Below are 24,215 nucleotides of genomic sequence, written 5' to 3'. Positions count from 1 at the left end.
AGGAGCATGTAAAGAAACACACCTGCTTCTAGTTTGTTTTTTGATTGCTGCTAAATGCTCAGACTGCAGGTAACTCAAACTGTGTAGTCTGATTGGCTGTGGGACACAGGAAGGATCCACCCACATCGGACAGGGTTTAGTAAAAGATCAGTTCCAGACTACAGCTGACACCCACAGTGAGAAAAACCATTACAAACATACACTAGTTTAGAAGTCATCTACTGAGTAATTAATGTCTCAGTCACCAACCACAGAGGGGAGAGAGATGCTCTGTCAGGGCTTTTCTCTGGAAAACAGCAGGGCAGAGCAGACTGGAGGCCTTGATGGAGGCAGCGGGTCTTTAAACAAGCCTGAGAATTGCAGGTAAGGACCTCAGCCCCTGAAAGATGCCAATGGTTTTTAAAAAAACTTATGGCTATAAACTGCTTCATTATGACTAAATGCATCTCAATTTCAAATGCAGTAAATGCAAATGTAGTGAAGTATAGAGTCATAATGAGTTTCCTGTTCAAATTTTTAAAGTTTTCATCATTTTAAGTCAAATTGATGCAATGGGGGAACTGGCCCCATGTATGAGATTTTCTTTAATCTAAAATGAGTACAAAACAGGTGAGCCTTTTTATCCAGAACTATAAAATCTTTCATCCTGTCACAGTTTTCCCTTAGACATATCTCCAGCTCTCAGATTGGTGGCTTTAAGGCGCACATGGGATTTGAAAAAAAATCATTTGGCAGCGCCCAAATTGAAAATCTTCTTGCCACCTGGACTTCAGGAAGATAACTCAAGCTCGTCCGCACAGTGTGATCCGGATAAAAGCAAAGAAGGGTAAGATGAGGTGGGGATCCCTTAACTTTGGCAAAAATATTTTATAGCTAACTGCATGTGGCCTTCTTAATAAATCCAGAGAAGAGAATGTGATTGGGGAGGAATTGCAGAGTGAACGATTCCAGTCGAAGTACATTCATATTTGTAAGTTTAACCTTCTTCTTAAGGTATCATCATCATCACATTTAAATTTTAAAGCGTAATTTTTGTAAAGCTGTTTTTGTCTTTCTCATTCTGCTCTGCAGTCCCACTGTATCAGGATTACTGTCTGCAGACAATGAAAGATGATCTCCACAGACTCAAAGACGGTTTGTTGTCTGAACTGATAACTCCCAAGTATCTGCAAAGCCTGCAGACACCGATGACTCGTGCTGAAAGCCCTCAGCGAAGCGCTCGTCATGCAACTCCTCGATCTCAGCCTATTAGGGTGACTCCAAGTACACTCTGGCAAGACCTGGATGAGGTGAAGGCATCTGGTCTACTCAGCAGCTTGACAGCCAGAGAGATTCGCATTCAAGAGGTGTGCAAAAAATGTAAAAAAACAAAAAGCTGTTTCATGTATTAGAGATGATGCATGCAATTTAACTAAACTGGAAGGTACATTATAATTACACTCATGAAGCAGCGCATAAGTGTTCATATTGCTCTTAGGATCTTTAATGAAGTTAAATATGCCTGCATCAAGTTTGTTCGATCGCAACATTTCAGTCTTTACCTGTATAGCGTATGTTTGACTGCAAATGTACAGTCCTGTAAAAAAGTAATTAAGTAATTCCATTTGTGAACTCATGAATTGTGTTCACCACCCTTTTTGTGGAAACCTTAATTCAGTTTCGCTAGCCACATCTTAGACTTTATTACTGCCAGACCTGATGAATCAAGAAATTACTTAAACTGATTTATAGTGAAATAAGATGAAAGATCTCAAAAAGCAGCATGTCAGGCCACAAACTAAAAAAACCGACATCTGGAATGGATTACAAAGCCACTTCTAAGGGCTTTGGGACTCCAGCAAATCACAGAGTGAGCCAATATCCATATATGGTAAAAACTTGGAGCAGTGGTGAACCTACCAGAAGTGGTCAACCTTCCAAAATTACTCCGAGAGCGCTTCAACTCCTCTAAGAGGCCACAAAAGAACCCATAACATCTAAAGAACTGCAGGTTTCAATTGTCTCCTTAAAGGTCAATGTTCATGATTCAGCAATAAGAAAGAATGGGCAAAAATGACATCCATGAAAGAATTCCAAGGCAAAACAAAAACACTGCGGACCCCCAAGAAAACACAAAGGCTCATCTCACATTTGCCAAAAACATTTTGATGATCCTGAACTGAACTTTTTAATTCAGGTATCTTCTGGAATAATTCCAAAATCTTCATGAATTCTAAAGACTTCCAGAAAATCCTGAAGGAGAATGTCCAGCCATCAGTTCATGTCCAGAAAGAAGCATCAAAGGTTTGAATCAGCGTAGTCAAAGTCTGGGCTTAAATCAGATTGAGATGCTTTGCAGTGACCTTAAACAGGCCGCTCAAACTGGAAAACCAGAGTGAGCTCAATTAATCCACAGCAATGGTTAAGAACTATTACCAGGAAATTAAAATAAGGGGAACTGCAAAAAGAGGTCCTTTTATAGGTATATTTTGGATTTTTAGGTAATTCCTTTCAGTTCATTTGAGTGCTTAAAAAATATTGTGCTGACATCAGGATTTAATTGTATGGCAACAGGAGCTGCTCTTTCTGGTTTTTATGGAATTTGTTGACATGGTTGGTATTTTGAAACACTATTACCTTCGTTGTAGATAAAGCAGTCTAAATTTTGTTTGACTGCCAATAACCCCCCACCTCCTTTTCTTCCTCTAAAGACCATGTTCGAGCTCATCGGCTCAGAAGCATCTTACCTAAGGAGCCTCGGCGTGGCCGTAAATCACTTTTATAAGTCGCAGGAACTCAAGCAGACTCTGTCTCAAACGGAACATCACATTTTGTTTTCCAAAATTCAACACGTGATGGTGGCCAGTGAAAAGTGAGAGCTCCACACGTAGCACCTTGTTGTATATATGGGCAGGTTGTCCTGATGTTTTAACTTAGTTGGGCTCCTGGTGTCTTTTTAGGTTTCTTACGGATTTGGAAAGCCGACTGGGAGAGAACGTGTTGATCCCTCAGGTTGGCGACGTCGTCCTCCAGCACTGCAAACATTTCCAGACTCTCTATGTGCCGTATGTGACAAATATGATGTACCAAGAAGCCCTTATCAACGAAAAGCTGTAAGTGTACTCTGTATTTCAGAATACAAATACATTCTCAACACCTCGCAATGCAAACTGTTAAATGTTCCCTTTTCAAGGCAGCACAACAGAATTTTTCTGTATACCCTGAAGAAACTCGAGAGTGACCCGGTGTGTCAAAGAAAGACCCTCAAGTCCTTCCTCGTCCTTCCCTTCCAGAGAATTACTCGCATCAAGCTTCTGCTGGAGGTAAACGTCTGATGAGATTTGAACTGTTAAACAGATTTTTGCTCCATTAGCTAAGGTTTCTGTTTTCTTTCATTTCAGAGCATCCTGAAACTGTCTGAGCCGGACTCTGACTCAGTTTCAAACCTTAAAAAAGCAATAGACGCCATTCATGAGGTAATGCTTTTCAGATCTGTACACTCATGCCAAGACAGGCGAGAGAAAAAGATTCACTTTCCATTTTCTGCTAGTTTATACTTGTTTTTAAAAAAAAAAAAAAAAAAAAAAATGTTATGCTTGCCAATCTGAATGCAATTTTTACTTGCAACACAATTTCTGCACTTCAGTATTGACAGCTTTTTTTTATTTAAGTGAAAATTCTGCCTAATTCTTCTACAACTGCACTACTCTGACCCCAGATAGTGACAGAGTGTGACAAGGGGGTCCGAAAAATGAAACAGATTGAGGAGCTGGTCTGCCTCGAAATGCTGCTGGATTTCGGAAAAGTTAAGGTGATGACACAAATGTTTTTAATAGACTACAAAGTGGTCTTCTTTAACCTGCAGCAGTAACAGAGTGAGTCTTCTTCATCCATCCAGTCACTTCCTCTGGTCACAAGCAAGCGTTTCCTGGTGCACCACGGAGCCCTGAAACAGCTGACCAAGGAGAGCACTTATAACTTAAGAATGTCATTCGTTGGCGTCTACCTCCACCTCTTCAATGACCTTTTGATCGTCTCTATGAAAAAGTATTTGACTAGCAATCCTAGCAATCAAACTTTTTAGTCTCTGTACAGTCCAAGTTGCTGCAAGTCAACAAAAAATAGGATCTTTATGATCCACATTGGAAATGTGCTTCTAATCTTACTCCCCCCCCCCCCCCATCCCTTTCAGAGATGAGCGCTTTAAAGTAATGGACCATGCTCAATTCCCAGAACACGTGAGCGTTCAGTCTGTGAAGACTGAAGTCCTGGGTCTGCCCTCATGCTCCTTCCTGCTACATCTCTCTAAAACTCAAACAGGACATCCGACTGCAATGATAATTGCTACAGACACAAGGCAAGAGTTAATAAAATCTGTAAGTCCTTACATCCACTGTTGGAGTCCCCCTCACCATCTGATGGCCTTCTTTTAAATTACAGGTCGGAGAAAGAGGCATGGATGAAGGCGCTGTCATCGAGACACTGACCTTTTAGCAGCTTTTAAACTTTAAAGACGAAACTTGGCTCCATGTAACTGACAACTGAAACAATGTTAACTTGTTCACTTTTTAAGGTTCATCAGTGGTTCAGTCTACGCTCTGCACTGTTCTTGGTGAAGATGCACTCAGTGCGCTTTGTGTTCAAACGTCCACTAACCTCACGATGAGCTAGATCATCGCTACAGACGTTTTTGTTGTTTCTGACTTACTTTAAAATACCAATTAATTTTTAAGTAGTGTACGGTTTACTTTAATTAATAATAAAATGATTTCTAATTCACTTTCTGGAGTACAAGTGTGTAACATGACAATCGGACAAAATATTTAATATGCTCACCATGCCATAGTGGCATTTTATATCCTCTCACCAAAAGATGTTTTGAGGTGATATTAATAATCCAAAACTTTCTTTTCAGTTTTTTTTAGTATTGGACTTTATTTTTATTAAGTATTACTGTTTTTGTTTTTTTTTGTTTTTGTTTTGTTTTTTTAGAATACATAATTTGGAGCCAAGTAATGTAGTATCATCATCTCAACATGAGCCCCATTCAGAGGTGAGCACCCTCATCTCTGGTTCAGTCCAGGCTGTTTAAAACAACGTTCATTTTTAAAGCAGAGTCACTGTCTCCTGTGAATGGTGGCTGGCTGAGCCAGCTGTAACGCAGTCCTGATGCCACAGGTTTTCTGCAAGGCAGTTGAGGAGCGAGGCTACGTCGCCCAGCCCGTCTGTGACCTCCCCGCCTGTACGCAGTACCGGGATACCCCATGTCTCCTGGAAGTCCCTTATATCTCTCTCTGCCACATCACAGTGCATGAAAAGGTCGAATCTGAAGGAAACATTAAGGATATGTTTATGTAAAGAGTGTGTTTGTGCCACAGACTCGTCTTAGTTTTTTTTTTGGGGGGTTTTGGCACTTCAAAGTTGTGCCTCCTGGTCTTGTAGAACCACAGATGATCCCATAGAAAAGTGGATGATTACTTCTGATTGGCGTTTCCAACTATTTGTAAGGAAGATAAAAGGATACTTGGTGCCAACCACCATTTTCACAACACGCCTGACAGATGGCTCGGACCATTTGGCGAGCTGATTTGGCAGATCATCAAATGATGTCCTGTCTGTGAAGGAGAATAGTAAGAGGACCGCATCCACTTGCTCCCTGCAGGACTGGAAGAGAGAAAGGAGATCAGACAAAACACAGAAATCTGTTTGTTTGTTTTCCACATCTAGAATAATAGTTTTAGTCTTTGCTTTATCTCATTCATACTGGAAGCAAATGGTCAAATCTGCGTAAGGCGTTCTCTCCACAGTCCCACAGCTGAAAACGGAAGAAAAGCACTCTGCTGCTTTCTTTTAGCTTCACTGGCCAATACACCACTGTTGTCTCAATGCCTTAAGCAACAAAAGATGACAAAGAATATTAGTGACATTGTCAGCCTCTTAACTTTTTGAAACTTTGTAAACTACTTTAAAAAAAAAAAAAAAGGCTCACACTTAGTTCTACATAATCTAGTTAAAAATGTGTTTTTACACCAGCAGTGTGAATGGCTTACCTGTGGTTTCATGGTGCATGCTGGGAATATTCATGCCTGCAAGACGTGCAGCAATAGCAGTTTTCCCAACTCCGCTCTTACCAGAGATGAAGATCTTATAATGAACTGTGTCCACAGCTACATGTGGAGGCATCACTGGAGACTCCAAAAGGCCTGAAAAACACATTTTAAAAGGACCACTGAAAGAAATTGCACACCTGAGTCAGGATAATAGAATATGTCTTTAAAAGCACCCCATTAACATCCAGTGAGTGACCGTGGAGGAAATTCCAGCACTTTTGGTCATCTCTGGACATCAAGAAGAACTTTCAAACCAAACCAGAGGGTGGAGCATGTCCCTGACTACTTGTGCTACGTGTGGCCAGATTTTGGCATTTCTATCACAAGTGACCCCAGGAAGAATAGCAATGCTGCAGCTAATGGAGATCTTAGTAAACTAAACTAAAGATGCCACGATGGCATCATTCTCTCCCCTGTTTATCTCCTTGCGTGTCATAAATCCATGATTTAAAATGCTGCCATGTCTTCTCAGCACACCCCAAGTGTATCTTGTAATCTGCAAACATCATAATCCACAGAGACTCAGTCTGTCCATCACAACTGCAAACAGGAAGGGGCCCAGAGACTTTCCCTGATGTGATCCCAGTCCCACCTTAAGGCTTGTGGCTGTCTCTGTCCTCATAGGTACCCATACTGTCCATGGTTCATATTTCACTCTGTCACACTGGTGCCTACTTAGCAATGTATGCATAAAACCGCCAATTTGCCGCAGCTGATTGTTCACCGAGAAATGGTGCAGCTAAAAATATCGTCCCCAATATGTTTTAATCCAATATTTTACAGCCCCGTGGGTTGCTTTAATCTATTTATAAATTATTCTGGGTTTTTATCCTCCACAAACAACAACAAATAGGGAGTTTGTACTTCATAAAAACCCTTATAATGTTGAGGTTTGATATAAAGGCACATTTATTCGCTAGCTACTTTTTATAGCTGATTTCCAGTGAGAAACAGATACTGCCTACAAACGTTTTTGCATTTGTCTGATGAGTGGCTGCACTTCAAGTAGTCTCAGTCGCAATAAATCAGCTGCAAGAAGAATTTGTGGTATTTCTGAATACTTATACTTTTTTTTTCTTTACATATGAGTGCGTAAGGTCCCCTGGGGGAGAAAAAAAGACAAAACTGTTGTAATTTGGAAACGTATCTATTTAGCTGACATTACCAAAGTTTCTCCGTCTCTTCTTGTGGAGGATTTTGCTGAAATACTCTTTACTGTCTTTATATCGATGCCAGTCTGCGACTACGACTGATCCTGGGGGAGGAACCTTTGCCATGTCGGTTACAAAGCTACAGCATCACACAGAGCTCGGGTTTGTCGCTTAAAAAGGCCAAAAGTCGGTTCCCGTCTGGGCCAGAGGATATTTTTTTAAACGTTGTCTTGTTACAGACTTGAACTGCAGTAATAAAACATTTAAAGCATCCACATCAATCACAAAAACCCATAAATATAAATTATAACAACCGCTGTCCGCAAAATGTAAAAACTTCCGTAAACTAAAGCGTCCCTTGACAACCTATGTCGTCACTTCCCTCAAATTGTGGTGTTGCCTTCAGGTTTACTCGTAAATACTCTTTACTACTTCTTTTATTTGCTTTATTCCGTTGTAGATGAAATAATTCAACATAGTTTTTCGTTGGATATTTTACAGTTGATATTTTTTAATATGATAAAGTTACTTACTCTTGTTTGCATTTATTTCAACAACTATATGTTTCGGTATATTTCCTTCCCATTTGAAAATAAATGTTACATTCTAAAAAAAAAAAAACTTTCCCCCAGTCCTTCCCCCGGACACTTGAGGTCGCTAAACTCCATCGAACTCTATTTGTAAGTCACTTAATGTTGAGGTTACAGCAGGCAAAATACAACGGAGCAAAGAAGACAGTTCAAATAAAACGAGGCTTGATGTGTTTTAATTGAAATGCACAGAAATTATACACTAACACACTCTGTGAGCCCTGACAGTCAGGAGCCCACCGCTCGCCATGGACATGCTCAAAGTTAAGGGGTCCACATCAGATGGCAGTTTGCACTGGTGGGAAAAAGTATTTGTGACTGTTCCATCTTCACCCAGCTGCACGGCAAAAACAGGTTATGAGAACAGAACAAAGCAGGAAGTTAAACCATCAAGCCATCAAATTCAAAGAAAACACCATAGAGACAGCAAAAGATATAAATCCAAATTTCAGGTCCTGAATCAAAAGTGTATTGTTTCACAACAAAAGAAGACAAATAGTTCTAAAATTTAACACACAATCAAACAACTAAAGCCAGTGCATTGCTTTAATTTCATTTAAATAAATGAATAATATAACTTAATAATATAACTCAGGCCATCAGTTAAGTTACTGTCACAGATAACATCTGATTTTACACCAGCCTGACTGCAGGGCTCACCTTTTCTGCATGCACCTCTATTAGGTTGTTGGAGGATGTAATGATGACATCCTCTGGAGAAAATTCACTCACATCAAGAGTGAACTGAAAAATGTCTCCAGTGATCTGCACCTTTCCTGTAGGCTGTAAATGATCTGAAATAGTCATTTATATAATAGAGATTTTAAAATAAAATCCACAAAATTTTGATACATATTGATTTAGTTTTTTCTTTAGCTAATATGTTCCCTGCAGTGCTATAAATATATATATATATATATATATATATATATATATATATATATATATATATATATATATATATATTAAAGTATATCTGTGTCTGTTTTTGTCCAGCTGACCTGTAAATTTGTGTTCTCTGGTGCTGTGCTGATTTAGCAATCCTGAATCCTCAGAGAAATTTCTCCCATTTTTCTCCATAGTAAATTCTCCTTTGTCTGTCTTAAAACCTTTACCATCATGCACTGTGTCTTTTATAGGCTACTGGGAAATTGTGTGTACCACCGGGTGTGGCTGTGGCTGTGGTTTGGTCCCTTAATGATCCAGCTGGACTGGAACATGACACCAATTGTAGATATTTAATGTGTCAGAACTGTTGTTGAACTGTTGTCAAGGGGGTCTGACATTTTTAGCCGCACCCATGACTGGGGTCCATGTGAGTCTTTGTGTCTATGTGTGAGAAAGGGGTGCGGAGATGTTTCTGTGTGAAGCAATATACTATAATTATAATAATTATCATTGTGTGAGCTGCCAGTCTTAACTTTAAGCCACAAAGGTCACGTTATCTTTCATAATTTATAATTTAACTGTGCTCATTTTAAGGATGTGTAAGGGGGATTTGACACAAAAGACCCAGTGTCAATGAGTTTCCAGTTAAACTGAGCAGAGGGGTGATTAATCACAGCTGTGGGTATGAAGGAGCACACTCATGAGTAAGTGTGACATTTTGCCCCACCTTGCCAAAGTAACGAAGCCTTATCAATTCCATCTGCATGACAAACACGGCAAAACAAGCTCTGTGAGGCTGTACCGGCGATTGAAAAGCAAAACACACTGATAAAAGCTGGTTTGATCATAAACTAATTTATTGGTTCATATCATGTTGGGTCCATGTTGGGATGTTACCCTGTGTAAAGCCTTTTAGAGGGGCATGTGCATTTGCTAAAGTAAGTAAGGCCACTGAGCCTTAGGCCTTTAGATAGGCCTAAGAGCCTGGTCTGAATATGTGTGCCTGTGCACCGCTCTGCTCTGAAATAATTAAGAACTAGGACAACTCAACCTGTCCCCAACACTATTTAATAAGACATTGTAATTTGTAAGCCACTATCTTTTACTTTTCTTGGTTTTTTTAGTATGATTTCCATAATATAGTGAAGAAATTATGGTGTTGGATTGTTAAAGCACTGCAAAAACTGAATAAATCAAATCACTTTTATTGTCACATCACATGTGCAGGTACACTGGTACAGTACATGTGAGTGAAATTCTTGTGTGCGAGTCCATCACACCATGCCCTCAGTTTTTGTGTAGCACACTTGTGTGACATGCTATTACTGAGTGTAGTCTAGAAACAGAGCAACTATTAGCTGCAATGCATAATGATGATGCTTTTGCCTTTTGAAAAGGAGACTGAAGGTTTGATTCACACTCTCTGTTGTTGCAGAGCTAATGGAATAAGACAAATATGAACAAGTATGAAGTATCTTCTTTTGGCTGCTCCCTTTAAGGGTTATCACAGCAGCTCATCTGCCTGCATGTCACAGCATGTCAGAGCCACCATCCAACTTCAAACCCTACATCGTAGCAGGCCTTAAAATATGAAGTGTGTTTAATGTAAGCACATCTGTAGCAGTGAATACATCTTAGATTGAACAGACAGCAGATTAGGATAGATTTTGATTGAGCTTCAGGTTTCCAGAAACAGATTATCACAACACGTGGAGATTGGGATAGTATGGAAAGATCATTGCAATGGAGACAACGCTCAAGTTCAAAGAAAATTTCTGCATACTTTGCATAGAGAGACACTATTATATGGACGACATGGTGGTGCAATGGTTAGTGCTGCTCCACACAGCAAGAAGGTTCTGGGTTTGAATCTTTTGGCCAACTGGGACCTCTTTTTGCAGAGTTTGTATGTTCTTATGTTTTTAAAACATGGCCTTTTACTTTTAGGTGTTATGTATTAATGTAATTTAATATGTTCTTGTAACTACAAAGTAGTACAGCTGAGGCTGATGGAGAGCTTTTTTTGTTTTACTTAATGATAGCACTAGTTGAAAGTTCAGCTGATGATCAAAGTTTCCGAAGACTATGTGCATGGTCATCCATCTGGAAGTTATTGAAACCGTCTGTCTGACCCACAAATGTCAACCTGCTTGTGTTGCTTTTTTAAAAAAAAAAAAAAAAAAAAAGCAAAAAAAAAAAAAGGCAGGTGATTCATTGCCAGGGGACCACAGTCGTTTGAATCAGCTTTCATGCCAATCCATCCAGCTTGGTGTTGAGCTATTTTAGCGGACTGTCACACTTGCCATCACTACAGCCATGAGTCTAAAAACACATGTTCACTGCTGCCCAATACAAGAAAGCGATACAGTTACAAGGCAACTCTGATTTTATTTAAACACGAAATACACCACCTGTGCACAAGATCAGAGTTATCTGTCATGTAACAATTGACATAAATACAAAATAAATAATAAATAAAAAAATGAACATTTGTATTAAGACGTAATGTAAACAAAACAAAGAGATGCGTGGTGTGACACAGAGACCAACTAAAAAAACAAAAAACAAACCATAAGAATGTGATTCTTTGCCCTGAGAGGAATAACAATTCCTAATTTAAAAGAAAGTCTCACTGATCACAAGAAGTAAACAAAACAAATTTAAGGATTCAGAATCACCGGCAGGATGCTGAGTGCTTCGAAGAAGTCGCTCTTTATCATTGAAGAGCCTTAGATATTTCAGTCTTTCAGGAAATGCAGGGCCGAGCATTCTCACATTATCCCACATTTGACCCTCATTTATATCATTTTATTTACTGCATTGCATAACTTGCTTATGTTCGACATTATAAACACTTTTATATTTATATAAAGATAAATTACTTTTCTCTTATTAAGTACATGAATGGTCTCATTTTGAGTCCTCTCTGAGGGTCCCTTTCAGTCATACCACACTGCTGTAGTGTAGCTCAGTTCCAGCCCCTCCACTTCAGTCCTTGTCTTCCGTGAGTGAAATGGCATGGTCGGTCAGTGCACTTTGATTTGAAGGAATGCTTAGATCACACGGCGAACACGCTGAGGGAGCTCGTCTCGTCTTTCAGGCCCAGGATGCTGTATGCTATCCGCTTCATGTGACCAGGCAGCCTCACTCCGATGTTCCTGATGTCTCTGAAAATGACACATAAGTATCTCGTGAACACAGGATTGAAACGACAAAAAACAAAACAAAACAAACAAACAAACAAACAAACAAACAAACAAACAAACAGCAGAGCGGTGGTGTATGTGAACACACTTTCAGGGTGTTTTAACTCCTTTAAAAGGCAAAGACAGTTCATATAGGTGGCTTAAGGGTAATATAAAAGTTGTACCTACACAAAAAATATGTACAAATGAACCAAACCATTATTGTTTATTATTTCAAATGGGTTTAAAATGGTTTGTTTAAAGCGATGTTGTCATTAAATGGTTACTTGGGTTTATCTGACAGGGCTATGGGGCATATTTCAGAAAAAAAAAAATGCCTGTGAGCCACTCATGCAGAAGTAACAGCAGCAGAGAATGAGTGGAATGACATGAGTGGCAGAGGGGGAGCAGAGTGCTCATGCATTCGCACGCTGGTTAACAAATGTTCTGGCTGACAGTCGGACACTTTCTCTGTGTCACTGAAAAAATGTGCAACGGTGCCGGATAAGTTAGTACAGCATGACGGAGGCTGCACTTGTGCCATGTGTGCACTTACTCATGTCTCAAAGCGAGCACCTGCTCCATGGTCGTTATCCCAGCGCGAGCGAAGCTTTCCTTGTACTGGCTCATTTTGATGGATTCCAGCCACTCGGGTACCGACCTGAACATGGTACCGTCGCCGCCGCTGGTGCTGGGCAGCCGGATGGAGACGCTGAGAGGAACAAAATGTAGTTGGATTACTCATCATTAACAGTGTGTTTATGCAAGCTGAGTACGTGTGATGATGTTTGAACAGGAAACAACCTGCTTTATTGTTTTAAAGTCCACTTACAAGCTGTGAGTTGTGTAACTTTACAATCCACTACAGTCTCTTTATTCTCTCTAAATATGGCCTGTGATGCTTTCTATATTAAACATAGGCCACAGTTTCAAATAGCGTCCAACCAATCCCTCTGTGCTGAAAGTTCAGGCTCGGTTTCACAGAGTATTTTCCATTGACCTTTGTACCAATTTCACTGATAGCAAATATCCTTAATGTGGTCAGCTCAGGCACACTGCTTTGGCTGTGAGCTGTTGTTTAAGCACCATTTATGAGGAGCAGCCAATCAGAAGAAAAGCTGGCTTGTTTAGGACAATAGGTGAACTGAGGATCTGCACTAAGGCCCGGTATAACATAATTAAGGATTATTTTGCACTGTGAGCAATTAAAAGCTACTAAAAACTATGAAGTTGGAAGTTAGCATAATCACTTTCTTTTAACACTTTCCCCAAATGGTTTGAATTTTTGGAGATGTAAAAACAAGATCAGTAGTTTTATGAAGAACTACTTATCAGAAGAAAATAATTGGATAACAACCAGCAGAGACTCATTGTTTCTTGCCAAGGAATAATTCCACTCATGCATGCACCTATCTGTATTTGTACAGATCAAATAAACAAGATGTAAAGCAACGTGTTACACTTCCCCCTGTTTTTGTTTAAAGATAAAAAAAAAAATTAAAAAAAAAGATGGAAGGCACATTCCTCCCTGTTATTTATTGTGTTCATACCGTGGGTCAAAGTCTGCGATGGTCTTTAAGGATTCTGGGCTTTTGAGAAGTTTGTCCAGAAAGTTGACGATGTCTAAGAAGCGAGGTCGCTTTAAGCGTTCGTGCAGCCAACACTGGAGCATGAGCTGGTAGATAGCGGATGGGCAATCCATTGGAGCAGGAAGCCTGAAGTTCTCGTTGATAGCCTTCATGACCTGGGAAGGAGTGAAGGCAGTGGTTAGATTAATCATAGACCACTGCCTGCCATTGCTACAATAAACTGCTGTGCTCATATGTTGACATTAACAGTATTTAACAGATTTGAAGAGGACGGTTGGAGACTACACTGGATGTCTGGCAACTTTCTATCACCGCATAGCTCACGCAGACTCTCACTGCTAATATACATTAAAGTTTGACCCTCACAGGCCAAAACAATCCCTCATCTCCACGAAAAGTGACAAATGAAACATACCTCGTGGTTGCTCATGTCCCAGTAGGGTCGTTCTCCAAATGCCATGACTTCCCACATGACAATACCAAAGCTCCACACGTCGCTGGCCGAGGTGAACTTCCTGTATGCGATGGCCTCTGGCGCAGTCCAGCGGATGGGGATTTTACCTCCCTGACAGAAAAAAACATTAACAAATCATATTTAATGGGTGAAAAGAGTGGAAACAGGACATGCTGACAGTCTGGATACTTAAGAGTGGAAATAGAGTTAACAATAAGGCATTTCTTACTAGACCAAAAAAATCCAGTTTAACTCTCTTTTGCTACGTTTGCATTGTGAAATGTAGCTGTTAGACTTACTCTGGTTGTGTAGGTGCCCTCAGCATCATCTTCCAGCACACGTGACAATCCGAAGTCAGACACCTTACACTCCAGGTTGCTGTTGACCAGAACGTTTCTTGCTGCCAGGTCACGGTGGACATAGTTCATGTCAGAGAGGTATTTCATGCCAGCGGCTATTCCACGCAGCATTCCCACAAGTTGGTACGGAGGAATCTCTCCATCACGGCCCTAAAATAAACAAAAAATAATTGCGATATTATTGTTTTTTTCTTTGTCATTCTTGTTTTTACTGGGGAAATGTAGAGGAATGAAACAAAACGTGGAAAGAGCCGGATGATATAACATAAGAGCATAGATAAAAAAAATGTTGTAGTTTCATTTGTCTGTTATTCTTTGTACTGTGTATACTGTTTGTACATGAAAGTGAGTCAGGCTTGAGCCAAATTCATTTTATATATATATATATATATATATATATATATATATATATATATATATATATATATATATATATATATAATCCAATATAACAAAGTTCAATTAATTTCAACTTGAACACAGAAAGGTGCCAGAAATGTTTATCTTAACCCTTAAGTACATTTTCTGAGAACAGAAAGATTAGAAAGTGATGATTAAATAATGAAGCTATTTTTCCCCTAGCATGCACCTACCTTCAGATATGTGTCGAGAGCTCCGTTCTCCATGTATTCAGTCACTATCATGGCATGTTTAACTGAGAATATAAACACAAATATGTTTAATGGAGGAAATGAGTACAAGAAGTTAACAGATATGTCAGCTTTTGAGAACATTGACTCACATTTGGTGATAACTCCCTCCAGGTGGATGATATTCGGGTGTGAGAATTGACCCATGATGGTGGCCTCACTCAAGAAGTCCTGCCTCTGTTTCTCCGAGTAGCCTGGCTTGAGGGTCTTGATTGCTACAGGCACCTCGCCTCTCCCGGGAATCTTCATTACACCCCGAAACACTTCCCCAAACTCTCCTGATTGGCAGTCAAACAGCAGTTGGAAATGTTAGAAAGTCCGATCTGAGAGTTCATAAAAGTGAAGGAATGAAGGAGATTTGAAAACACCTACTCACCTACACCGATGACTTTTTGTTTGCCGATCACACTGGGGTCAATTTCAGTGACAAACTTGTGGATGGCAATATTAGGGTCCTCATAGGTATGTGGATCAATGTACGTCTTGAGAGGTTTATGTTGATCTGGTGAGAAGATCATAATCAAAAAATAAGCCTACAGTTTCAATAGTCAACCTACTTTCTGACTCTTACTGCAGCTGAGCTTTGCTAACCTGTTGAAAAGTAGGGATCCTCGGGTCCTCCTCGCCTGCGAGCGTTCAGTCGCCTGAGAGGAAAACAAGATTAATCACCAGAGGACTAGGTAGAATACAGAGTGGCTTTTTAAACAATTGCAGGTCAGCTTGAGCTGACAAAGACAAAGGGTGTATTCAATAGCAGCACCAGCTATTACTCATAACCTCTCCCTGAGCTGTCATGCCAGAGTATCCTTCATTTACTTGAACTTGTGGCACATAATCACACAGTTTGCATGGCTGTAGATAATATTTATCTGAATGACACACACATTGACCGTGGATATGAAGTGTACAGTTACCAACCGTTTACGCAGCAGCAGGCCAGCCACCACAACAAGCAGAATAACCGCTACTCCGAATACAGCTACCATCACCATGGTGGGCTTGTTCCCAAACTGAGGCTCAGCTGTAAAAATGACAGAAATACAGACCTGTATCAACTCAAGTAATTAAAATATACACATGTATAGAGAGATGTTTGAGAAACTGTTTTGGCTACTGTAGATTTTAAGGCTGCTGGTACCTAATGGAAAAGTATTAAACTCATGGTCGGCACTGTAGCTGCCAGGGTTGCCTTCGGGGCCCAGAGCATGGACCCTGAATGTGTAAGTAGTGGCTGGGATGAGACCATAAATCTGCACAAAGCTTTTGTCCAAAATTAGGACTTTGTAGGTGGTCACATCACCCTCGGTACTGTCGTCCTACAAATTAAAAAAAAAAAAAAAGAAAGGAAAATGGATTAGAATTTGAAATGAAAAAACAGCCTCGATTTTGAAAAAAGGAGGGGAAAAAAAACAAAAGAGCCCAAAGCTCTCCATCGTACTTTTCTGCGGTACATAAGCTCATAGCGATGATTGATGTGGGCTGGAGGTCGGCGAGTAGGAGTCCAGGACAGAGACAGACTGGTGGGGCTGCGATCATCCAGATGGATCTCCGTCACCTTGGGGGGATCTAACGGTTGGCGAGACAGAAAGCAAAATAATGGTTAGTGACTAATCATAGTCTTTGGAAAGGACATGTGGAGATGAAAGCCTCTGGGATTCAGTGGGTCAGACTGAAGTCCTCTCTCTGGATTGAGTCTGTCTTTTGCAAAACCCTTTAATTTATAGCTCTGATATTACATGAAAATAGCTCCAAAGTTTGTCACTCTTTTAACCCTACTCTTCGGTTTAGGAACCTGGATACCCCTGCTCTCAGAAGATATATGAAAGATGACTTTCTGGGAATAGGTCATTAATATTACAGAATATGTCACATTGCAGTGTTTACCATACAACAGTGGTTGCCACACATACAGCCCCAAAACAATAATCATATAAAGCCAATGTTCGAAAAAGAAAAGCTCACCTGTGTAGTCCAGAGCAGTGGTGATGGTTGCAGTGGGCCTCTCGGCACTGAACTGCGACACGCCACTTTGAGCCTCTACAGTGAACGTGTAGTTGAGATGAGAGTCCAGGTCACTAACAACAACTGTGGGGTCCTGCAGGTCCGTAGGTCCTGGCTCAAAGCGGATCTTCTCGCCGCAGGGGATGCAAGAGGCCTCGTCACAGAGTTTGCACACCACACTGTACATAAGGTCACTGCGACCCCCAGTCACCAGTGGTGGGCTCCAGAACAGCTGCAACTTGCCCTCCCCTGGCAGAGTCATGGAGGTAAGGTCACGAGGGGCACTAGGTGGAGCTAGGGAAATAAATAAATGACACAGAACAGTCAGAAAAATACTTGAAAATACTTTACATGTGATAAAAGTAATTAAAAAAAAAAAAAATCTGAGTCAGGGTCTTACCGGAGCAGGCTGATGTAGGAGGGTCTGAAGGAGCCCGGAAGAAACCTTCTTCACACAGACATTCACTGGCTCCGGAAGCAGAGGGCTTGGTGTTATCAGGACAAACCTGACAGAAGTTGTTCGATACAGAGGGCTTGAAGTACCCTGGTTTGCATGCTGTGTGAGAGGGGGAGAAGGTGTGTGTTGGTTTAAACATGACATATGAATCAGACAAACACAGGAAGGAATGAATGATCAAAATGCAAACAATAAGGCTCCCTCTGTGTTACCAGCCATTTCCACCCGACAGGAAGCATTTGTTGTGAGTAACCCATAATAACAGAGTCTTTGTACCCAGAGGAATGAATAGGGATTTCCCTGACGATCTGCCTTCACTCGCCTGTTTTGCCTTGAGGCCAAATCTCAGGTCGCACTGCCAGTGTCAACCGGATGACAGCATTAAATCCATCAGGTGATCTGATCTTCCCTTCCCCTGTGAACCCCTGGCTCATATTCTCTGGCAGTTAACATTTACGGTCTTGCCAAAGGAAATGGCACATTGGACACTGGTGCAATGCTGTAGCGGGCATTTCGCCACATAGATAAACAGCCTTCCAGGGCATGAGAGGTTAACGAACATGCAGACAGGACAAAAATCAGAGCGCAGGGTTAGAACTGCAACTCCGTCTAAGGCTGATGTTTCCTCCCTTTCTTCCTTCCTTCCTTCCGCTAACCCCCGACATCAGTCACAAATTACAGCGACCCATTCTGAATCAGGAAAGAGGAAGAGCTGGACAGGAATATTTTTTGCTCTTTCATGGATACAGATGCACATACTTTCTAACTGAGGTAAGCCCTCAGAGCACTGTTAGAAAAATAGATTTTATCCTATGAAAGAGCTCCTGTCTCTGGTTTGATTCTGCAGTCTCCCTGTGGTGCAGTCTTTCATCTGGCTCCTGTGCTGGTGGTCAAAGAAAAAAACAAAACAAAAACTGAGTGAACCCTGGATTGAAGACGCCAAAGCAGAAGGACCTTTGCACCCCAACTACTGTTGCATTGGAGGCGAAGGTGCAGGCTGAGATTGAGTAGGAGGGATAGAGATGAATGGATAGAAGATGGGGGATGGGGTAAAGGTCTGGAGCACCAACAGAAGTTCTCTCTGGGGAGTCACTTGGCGGCAGTGGGGGTGTAGCTGAGGGGCTTTTTTCCCCCCCCCCTCCGCATAAGAAAAGGAGGCCAGCCCATTTTATCTTGAGCTGGAGCAGCAGGACCTTTGTCACGTACCAAAGAAACCCCAGCCCCATTCATCTATTGTCTCTGAAATTGGACAGAGTGGTGCTATAAATATGTTGTATTCCTCATTATATAGCTCACAAATAGCAGCATGTGTGCCGTGCAAGAATACAAACATCATTAATGCAAACTTTCGGATTTTCATGTCAGTACTTCAGCATTTCAGTTTTGGCTTAAAAACGTGTTTTGCTCATGTTTAAAAAGGCTAGTTTAAGAAAAAAATAAAACTTTTGCCCAACTTTTGTCTTCACTTGTTGATGGAAAAATGTGCTTCCAATTGTTCTAGGTTCTCTTTGACTGCCATGCATGTGAAAAGGACTTATGTTCCGCACTGATGCATCTGTTAATTGAATCCGTTTTTCACTCTTTGTACCGGCCCATTATTCTAATGAGTGGGAACATGGATTAGGGAGCTCGTTGCGTGTGTTAACAACCGGATGAAAGAGCAAAAAGAAGAGCATGTCATTGGCTAACAGCTGTCCTGTTGCTCTACTAATCCTTTTGACCAAATTACACTCCACACCTAACTAAGCGGCCACGAAGCTAACATCCCTCACACACCAACTGTCGGCGCACTCCCCACCCTCTGACTCAAAACACGGGCAACCTGCTTATTTGTGTCAGTCAGCATTCCTCCTCATCTCACTTTACTTCCTTTTCCCATAGCAGTTGGACTCTTCGAGGCCACTTTGAGGCCTCTTAGGATATCATTTTCTCTAGTTATTGCAAAAAACTGGAATAAGGCTTTGTTTTTGTTTTTTTCATATTAGAAGAAGCTACAGCATTGTTTATTTATACAAAGAAACGTGAACAATTGTTGCAGTCATAAAGATTTCCTGCCTTCTTGTGCCAACGTTTCAGGTGCTTGGCTCAGGCTGCAACATTCCTGCAACTCCCTAACCCATAAATAAGATTCATGCTTTGAAGAGCTCCCAATCAGTTATTTGTTTCATTAATATAGTGTGAAAAAATGGTGGAAAATGTTTCACAGCTATTAAATGTCATTGTTTGTATGACCAGAAGTTAAAAATCCAAAGATCTTTCACTCAAAAAATTATTTTTTGATGGATGGCCATCTTAATGACCGTTTAATTCTGTCACCTGGTATGACTAATATGTGCTCTTCTTGGAAAAGAATCAAAATGAAACCAATCTCTGCCAGGCAAGGTGGCTCAGACCATCAAGAGTCATAAACCGCAGCTTGACTCAGGCTAAACTATAACAGGCGTGTCAACCTCTTCCCTGTAATCTGTGGTTCCTGTCGCCTTAGCAACTTGCTCAAAACAAATTCCTGCGAGGAGAAGACAGACCATTAAGGTAGTCATTCTGACACATTCACATTCACCCGGCCCTTCCTGTAGTCAGTCACTTCTGTAGGTGACGCCAGGATAAAAGAATTCCTTTCAGAAATCCCCACAGCCTATCGTGCCCTTCCTCCTTCCTTTTCTCTCTGCAGCCTCTCTCCTCCCACGTTTCCTCCAGACAGTCCAGTGCACCACACCCCAGAATGCCAACGCACAGGCCAACTTCTGCATGACCAGCATGAGCACAAATACTATGAACCCCACAGCTGTGTGTTTTTGTACTGACTTTACGCACACGCCGTCTTTCTCCAAGTACATACCACAAACTTTTTGCACACTTTACCTGGGCTTGGTTGAATCGGCAAAACCTCCTTAGGTTAAAAATTATGTAGGGGTTTTTTTTAACACTTAAATGATTAAAAGCTATGTATATCCACTGCAAGGAAATATAATTTTGATGAAAGGCATTTTTTTGTTTTGTTTTTTTAAATTGGAAAAAAAAAATTTTTGCTAACAAAAATCTGTTATGTTTTAAGTTTCCACTCTTAATTGCATTTAAAAGCTTCCAGTGTAGTAAAACAACCAAAGTCCACAGCTTCTTTTACTGTACATTATCACCTAAAGTCACTGAGCTATCCATAAACTAATGTCTTACCCAAGCCTCATTCCTGAGACCTGAGTGGAAGGCAGGGGAAATAATGTGCCATTAGCAAATAAAGACAATAAAGATGAGGTATCAGTGGGAAAGTGACGAAATGTGATATGGAGAAATGTTTGATTGCCTTAAAAGCTTAACAAAACAGGTTTGGATATCCGTTTCTTCCGTTTTTTCCCATGCCCAGCCCTGCCTGCTGTACCTTACCTACAGTATGATACGGAGCCTTTTTTTGCACAAGACTTCGAAGCAAACAAAGACAATTCACATTCTCGTGCACTCATTATTTCCACCATGACAAGTAAGTGGTTGAAGGCGTTTCATTTGCTTTAACTCACAGAAAAACACAAACACGTCTCAGACAAGAGTGTTGCATATTTCTGGCAGTGCTTACCTTGGCAGGAGTCTCCTGTGGCTTCGTAGCCTGCGAGACATTGGCATTGAACCATGGGAACCACCCATTTACCCTCAGCTGTGCAGTAGATGCGCGGGGTGGCCTGGCTGACGGCATTCTCTACGCAGGCTCCCTCAACCTCCCTGAGAGCATCTGCCACCGTCTCCGGGAAAACTGCCAAGCTCTGCACGGTGGATGGGCATGTCTTGTAGTAGACTCTGACAGAGAGCAGCGCCACACAAGCGCCCACGTCCTGAAAACCCAGGTAGAAGCCTTTCTTTGACAGCGGCCCCACAGTCTTCGTCTCTGTGTTCACCTTTAGCACCCGGCCCTGAGTGACCTCGTCGGGAGCAATGGTGGCCACTTTGCGGAACTGTCCTTTACGGAAGTTCGTTCCCACGTCAGCATCAGCCTCTGAGATGAATAGGTTGAAGGTTTCTTTGCAGCCAACAGATGCACCACCAAAAGTGTTGCAGTCTCGCACGACAAAACTGAGCTCCACAGAGACACGGCTTGTGCCCGGGCGCCGCTGAATAAACGTCGTGCGCAGCCAGTTATCCTGTTCTGTAGTCTCTATGCTACAAACACTGTAAGTGTAGAAAAGTGTGCCATTCACCACTGTCTGGACAATTTCCCACTGCAGAACAGAAGAAGATAAAGAGACAGCAAAAGGGATCAGTGTAAGGGGGTAAAGTCGCACACAATGATGAAAGGAGAAAAGGCAGCTTTTCAGGAAATAAGTAGAAGCTTTGTTCTTTCCAAAAAAAAAAAAAAAAAAAAAAAACCACTTTCATTGATGAGACACCTCTTCTTTCATGCTTCCTAAGAAGCTTGTAAAAGTGCAGAAGTGAGCTGGAGCTTTTTTTTCCACGCTTAAGGATTATTGGCCTGGACATGTGCTGCGCTCACGACGTGTGTGGTTTTCCACTAACGCACAAGCCTGCATGTGTGTGAGACATAAATCCAGCAAACACTACTGTAGAACACCAACTAACATTTACAGCAGCTAAATGAGCTTTATGAGCAGAGTCCTGCTTAAGGCATGGCAGCAAAATTGGCAGCTATTAAGAGTTTTTTAAGAGAGAGAAGCAGAGGGATTAAAAGCCTAGATTAACCATTAAAATTCAACACCTCATATGTTAGCAGCTGGGAATGGGTTTCAGGAACTAAATCAATTCTCCCACTTAGACAACTTTGGGAGCAGTTGGGGGGAAAAAAAAAAAAAAAAAAAAAGAGGTGGCAAATGTTTGGAGAAAGGTAATTTGTGCCAGTACATTAGAAGAACACTTTAGAACTGCTTTAGGTACCTTCACTGAATCCCTTAAATTTTCAGTCAAACTTTTAGGTATTTAGTTCTTATTACTGAGGACGTCTGGCTGGTTAAAAAACAAACTGTTGAAGACAAGAAGCCATCCCTGGTACAAATTAAAAATAAACTTTTTAAGCGTGAGAAAGTTTCACGGCAACCGTCAGCTTTAATAGACAACGGGAAATCCTATCCAACACAGCGACAATCTTCAGATCTTTGAGAAGAAACGTAGCCCACACAGTGGAACCGGCCATGTCCTGTTGCTTTTTTAAGACAAAAAGCCACTGAACTATAGATAGGCAGGAAGGATGGTTCTGCACATATGGACCACATTTTTTGTGTTTTCTTTTAGTCATCTCTTCATATTGTACACATTATCTTGTTTCTGTCATCTCTAAATTCAGAAAGGAATCATGAGAGGGAGGGAAAAAAATCATCCTAAAATTTGGTTTTATGGTTTGGGCTTGGAGTGAAAAACAAGCTGCAGCTATTGTGTAAAACTGTCTTTGGTACAGTAAATTTAAATGTAGGTTGAGCCTTGACATTTTAACTGCATTCATAAGTTCTTTATGAAAGGGTAGCGTTAACACAAGACTAAGCTGAGATGTGCCAAACCTCATCTAGCTGCCACTCATTCCACCTCTCCCAGAGAGCTTTTTAGAGGACTGAATGAGCAGAGAGAGTGAGAGAAGGAGAGGCCTTCTGTTATTCAAATTCTTGAAGAGAAACTTGTGTACTTGTTGTTCTGCGAAGCGAAAGGCAGCTTAGATCCATGAACCTGCAGTCTTAAAAATGCCTGCTGAGGTATAAATACTCACTCCGTTCTCATATGGCGATGTCAACCATCCCAACTCTGATCCCGAAGCTCTCATATCCAGCAATACTTCTGCAGGAAGAAACAAGAATAAATTGTTACAACAGGGACATAATCAACTGATATTAAGATAGACACAATAAAAAAGTGCAGTCTAACTAATTTTACCAACTTAATTCCCAGCTGGAAAAGACAACTGTGTGTCTTTATATTAGTTATTGGCTTTGTGCTTTTATTTTTGCATGTACAGTAACATTGTCTGCATTGATCTCTGGGGGCCAGCAGCTTTATGGGGGGCACATGCCATGCTTTCTGACGGTTTAATCCAGCATATCGGCTTGATTCAAGACTTCATTGACCGTGTCCTCCAGGTTCAGGATTCAGGGCTAATAATGCCTGTGAAAGGCGTGGGCAGTTAAATTGCCATGACGAGAGAAATACATGTATCTCCTGCACAAGTGAATTAAAAAGTCCAACAGGTGCCCCTTAGCCCCGAGGTTTAGCAGTATCACTAATAAGAATTTATTTTTTTTATTAAAATAAAATAAAATAAAATAAAACTTAGGCCTATAACAGAAAAGTAATAATAGATTTGAAAAATCTATATATTTGTTTCCAGAACCGTATAGCGAACTGACATCAAAAAGACATCGCTCTTGATTTTAAACAGCTGGCTGACAAAGAAAATTACAGTGAAACTATTTTATTTATTTATTTTTAATGAAGAATAAAACCTTGATAAGGACAAAAATGAAAGACAAAACTCAAAGAGTTCAAATTCCAGCCGAATGATTCACGGGACGCGGTAAAGCCGAGCTAAACTTTATTCTCTTATAAAAGTAGTTTAAAAGAAAAAGTAACTTACGTTCTTTCGACTGGAGGCTGAGAAATACTCGGTTAATAAATAAAAACAAGAATAAGTTGAGTCCACGCAGCTCCATAGCTCCATAAAACTTTTAAAAGTCCTGCTCGTGTATCCTACAGTCTCTCGCTCGCTCGCTCGCTCTCTCCTCCGTCCACCCTTCGGCCGACACTTCTCAGAATTCCTCACTCCACCGGCTGAGCACGAGCTCTCCAGCCCTCGAGCCCATTGAGAAACAGGTGGCGTCAT

General features: G+C 41.0%; 4 protein-coding genes across 6 annotated transcripts; 1 reads left to right on the top strand and 3 right to left on the bottom strand.

Moving 5' to 3' along the window:
* Nucleotides 1-73: 73 nt before the first annotated feature.
* Nucleotides 74-4,758, top strand: si:ch73-15b2.5 (rho guanine nucleotide exchange factor 19). Its single transcript, XM_040001754.1, has 12 exons — nucleotides 74-363; nucleotides 656-826; nucleotides 906-970; nucleotides 1,072-1,346; nucleotides 2,691-2,851; nucleotides 2,940-3,092; nucleotides 3,173-3,302; nucleotides 3,381-3,455; nucleotides 3,698-3,790; nucleotides 3,878-4,026; nucleotides 4,172-4,336; nucleotides 4,420-4,758. The coding sequence occupies exons 1-12, from the start codon at nucleotides 233-235 to the stop codon at nucleotides 4,463-4,465; spliced, it is 1,614 nt and encodes a 537-aa protein (XP_039857688.1). The 5' UTR covers nucleotides 74-232; the 3' UTR covers nucleotides 4,466-4,758.
* Nucleotides 4,759-4,933: 175 nt separating this feature from the next.
* Nucleotides 4,934-7,591, bottom strand: cplane2 (ciliogenesis and planar polarity effector 2). Of its 2 annotated transcripts, none has more exons than XM_040001764.1 (5): nucleotides 7,255-7,591; nucleotides 6,030-6,182; nucleotides 5,744-5,868; nucleotides 5,504-5,643; nucleotides 4,934-5,305 (listed from the first exon to the last, which is right to left on the bottom strand). In XM_040001764.1, exons 1-5 carry the CDS (start codon nucleotides 7,364-7,366, stop codon nucleotides 5,086-5,088), a joined length of 750 nt encoding a protein of 249 aa, XP_039857698.1. In that variant the 5' UTR covers nucleotides 7,367-7,591; the 3' UTR covers nucleotides 4,934-5,085. The 2 variants fall into 2 exon arrangements, with proteins under 2 accessions (XP_039857698.1, XP_039857707.1); XM_040001773.1 differs by lacking the exon at nucleotides 7,255-7,591 and adding an exon at nucleotides 6,682-6,772.
* A 399-nt stretch (nucleotides 7,592-7,990) lies between these two features.
* On the bottom strand, nucleotides 7,991-9,817 carry LOC120715045 (heat shock protein beta-7-like). The gene is made up of 3 exons (XM_040001786.1): nucleotides 8,832-9,817; nucleotides 8,491-8,624; nucleotides 7,991-8,167 (listed from the first exon to the last, which is right to left on the bottom strand). Exons 1-3 carry the CDS (start codon nucleotides 8,908-8,910, stop codon nucleotides 8,033-8,035), a joined length of 348 nt encoding a protein of 115 aa, XP_039857720.1. The 5' UTR covers nucleotides 8,911-9,817; the 3' UTR covers nucleotides 7,991-8,032.
* Nucleotides 9,818-11,086: 1,269 nt separating this feature from the next.
* epha2a (eph receptor A2 a) lies at nucleotides 11,087-24,215 on the bottom strand. Of its 2 annotated transcripts, XM_040001717.1 has the most exons (17): nucleotides 23,970-24,214; nucleotides 23,109-23,176; nucleotides 20,982-21,618; nucleotides 17,357-17,512; nucleotides 16,918-17,250; nucleotides 16,394-16,521; nucleotides 16,094-16,271; nucleotides 15,874-15,976; nucleotides 15,547-15,599; nucleotides 15,332-15,457; nucleotides 15,048-15,233; nucleotides 14,899-14,960; nucleotides 14,246-14,455; nucleotides 13,908-14,057; nucleotides 13,454-13,647; nucleotides 12,460-12,615; nucleotides 11,771-11,885 (listed from the first exon to the last, which is right to left on the bottom strand). In XM_040001717.1, exons 1-17 carry the CDS (start codon nucleotides 24,043-24,045, stop codon nucleotides 11,777-11,779), a joined length of 2,925 nt encoding a protein of 974 aa, XP_039857651.1. In that variant the 5' UTR covers nucleotides 24,046-24,214; the 3' UTR covers nucleotides 11,771-11,776. The 2 variants fall into 2 exon arrangements, with proteins under 2 accessions (XP_039857645.1, XP_039857651.1); XM_040001711.1 differs by having other exon boundaries at nucleotides 11,087-11,885; nucleotides 14,899-15,233; nucleotides 23,970-24,215.

This window comes from Simochromis diagramma, unplaced genomic scaffold, assembly GCF_900408965.1.
Source record: "Simochromis diagramma unplaced genomic scaffold, fSimDia1.1 OVJJ01000320.1, whole genome shotgun sequence".
In the NCBI taxonomy this organism is placed as follows: domain Eukaryota; kingdom Metazoa; phylum Chordata; class Actinopteri; order Cichliformes; family Cichlidae; genus Simochromis; species Simochromis diagramma.
The sequence above is the reverse complement of the archived record's forward strand: the minus strand, read 5'-3'. Positions and strand labels throughout refer to the sequence as shown.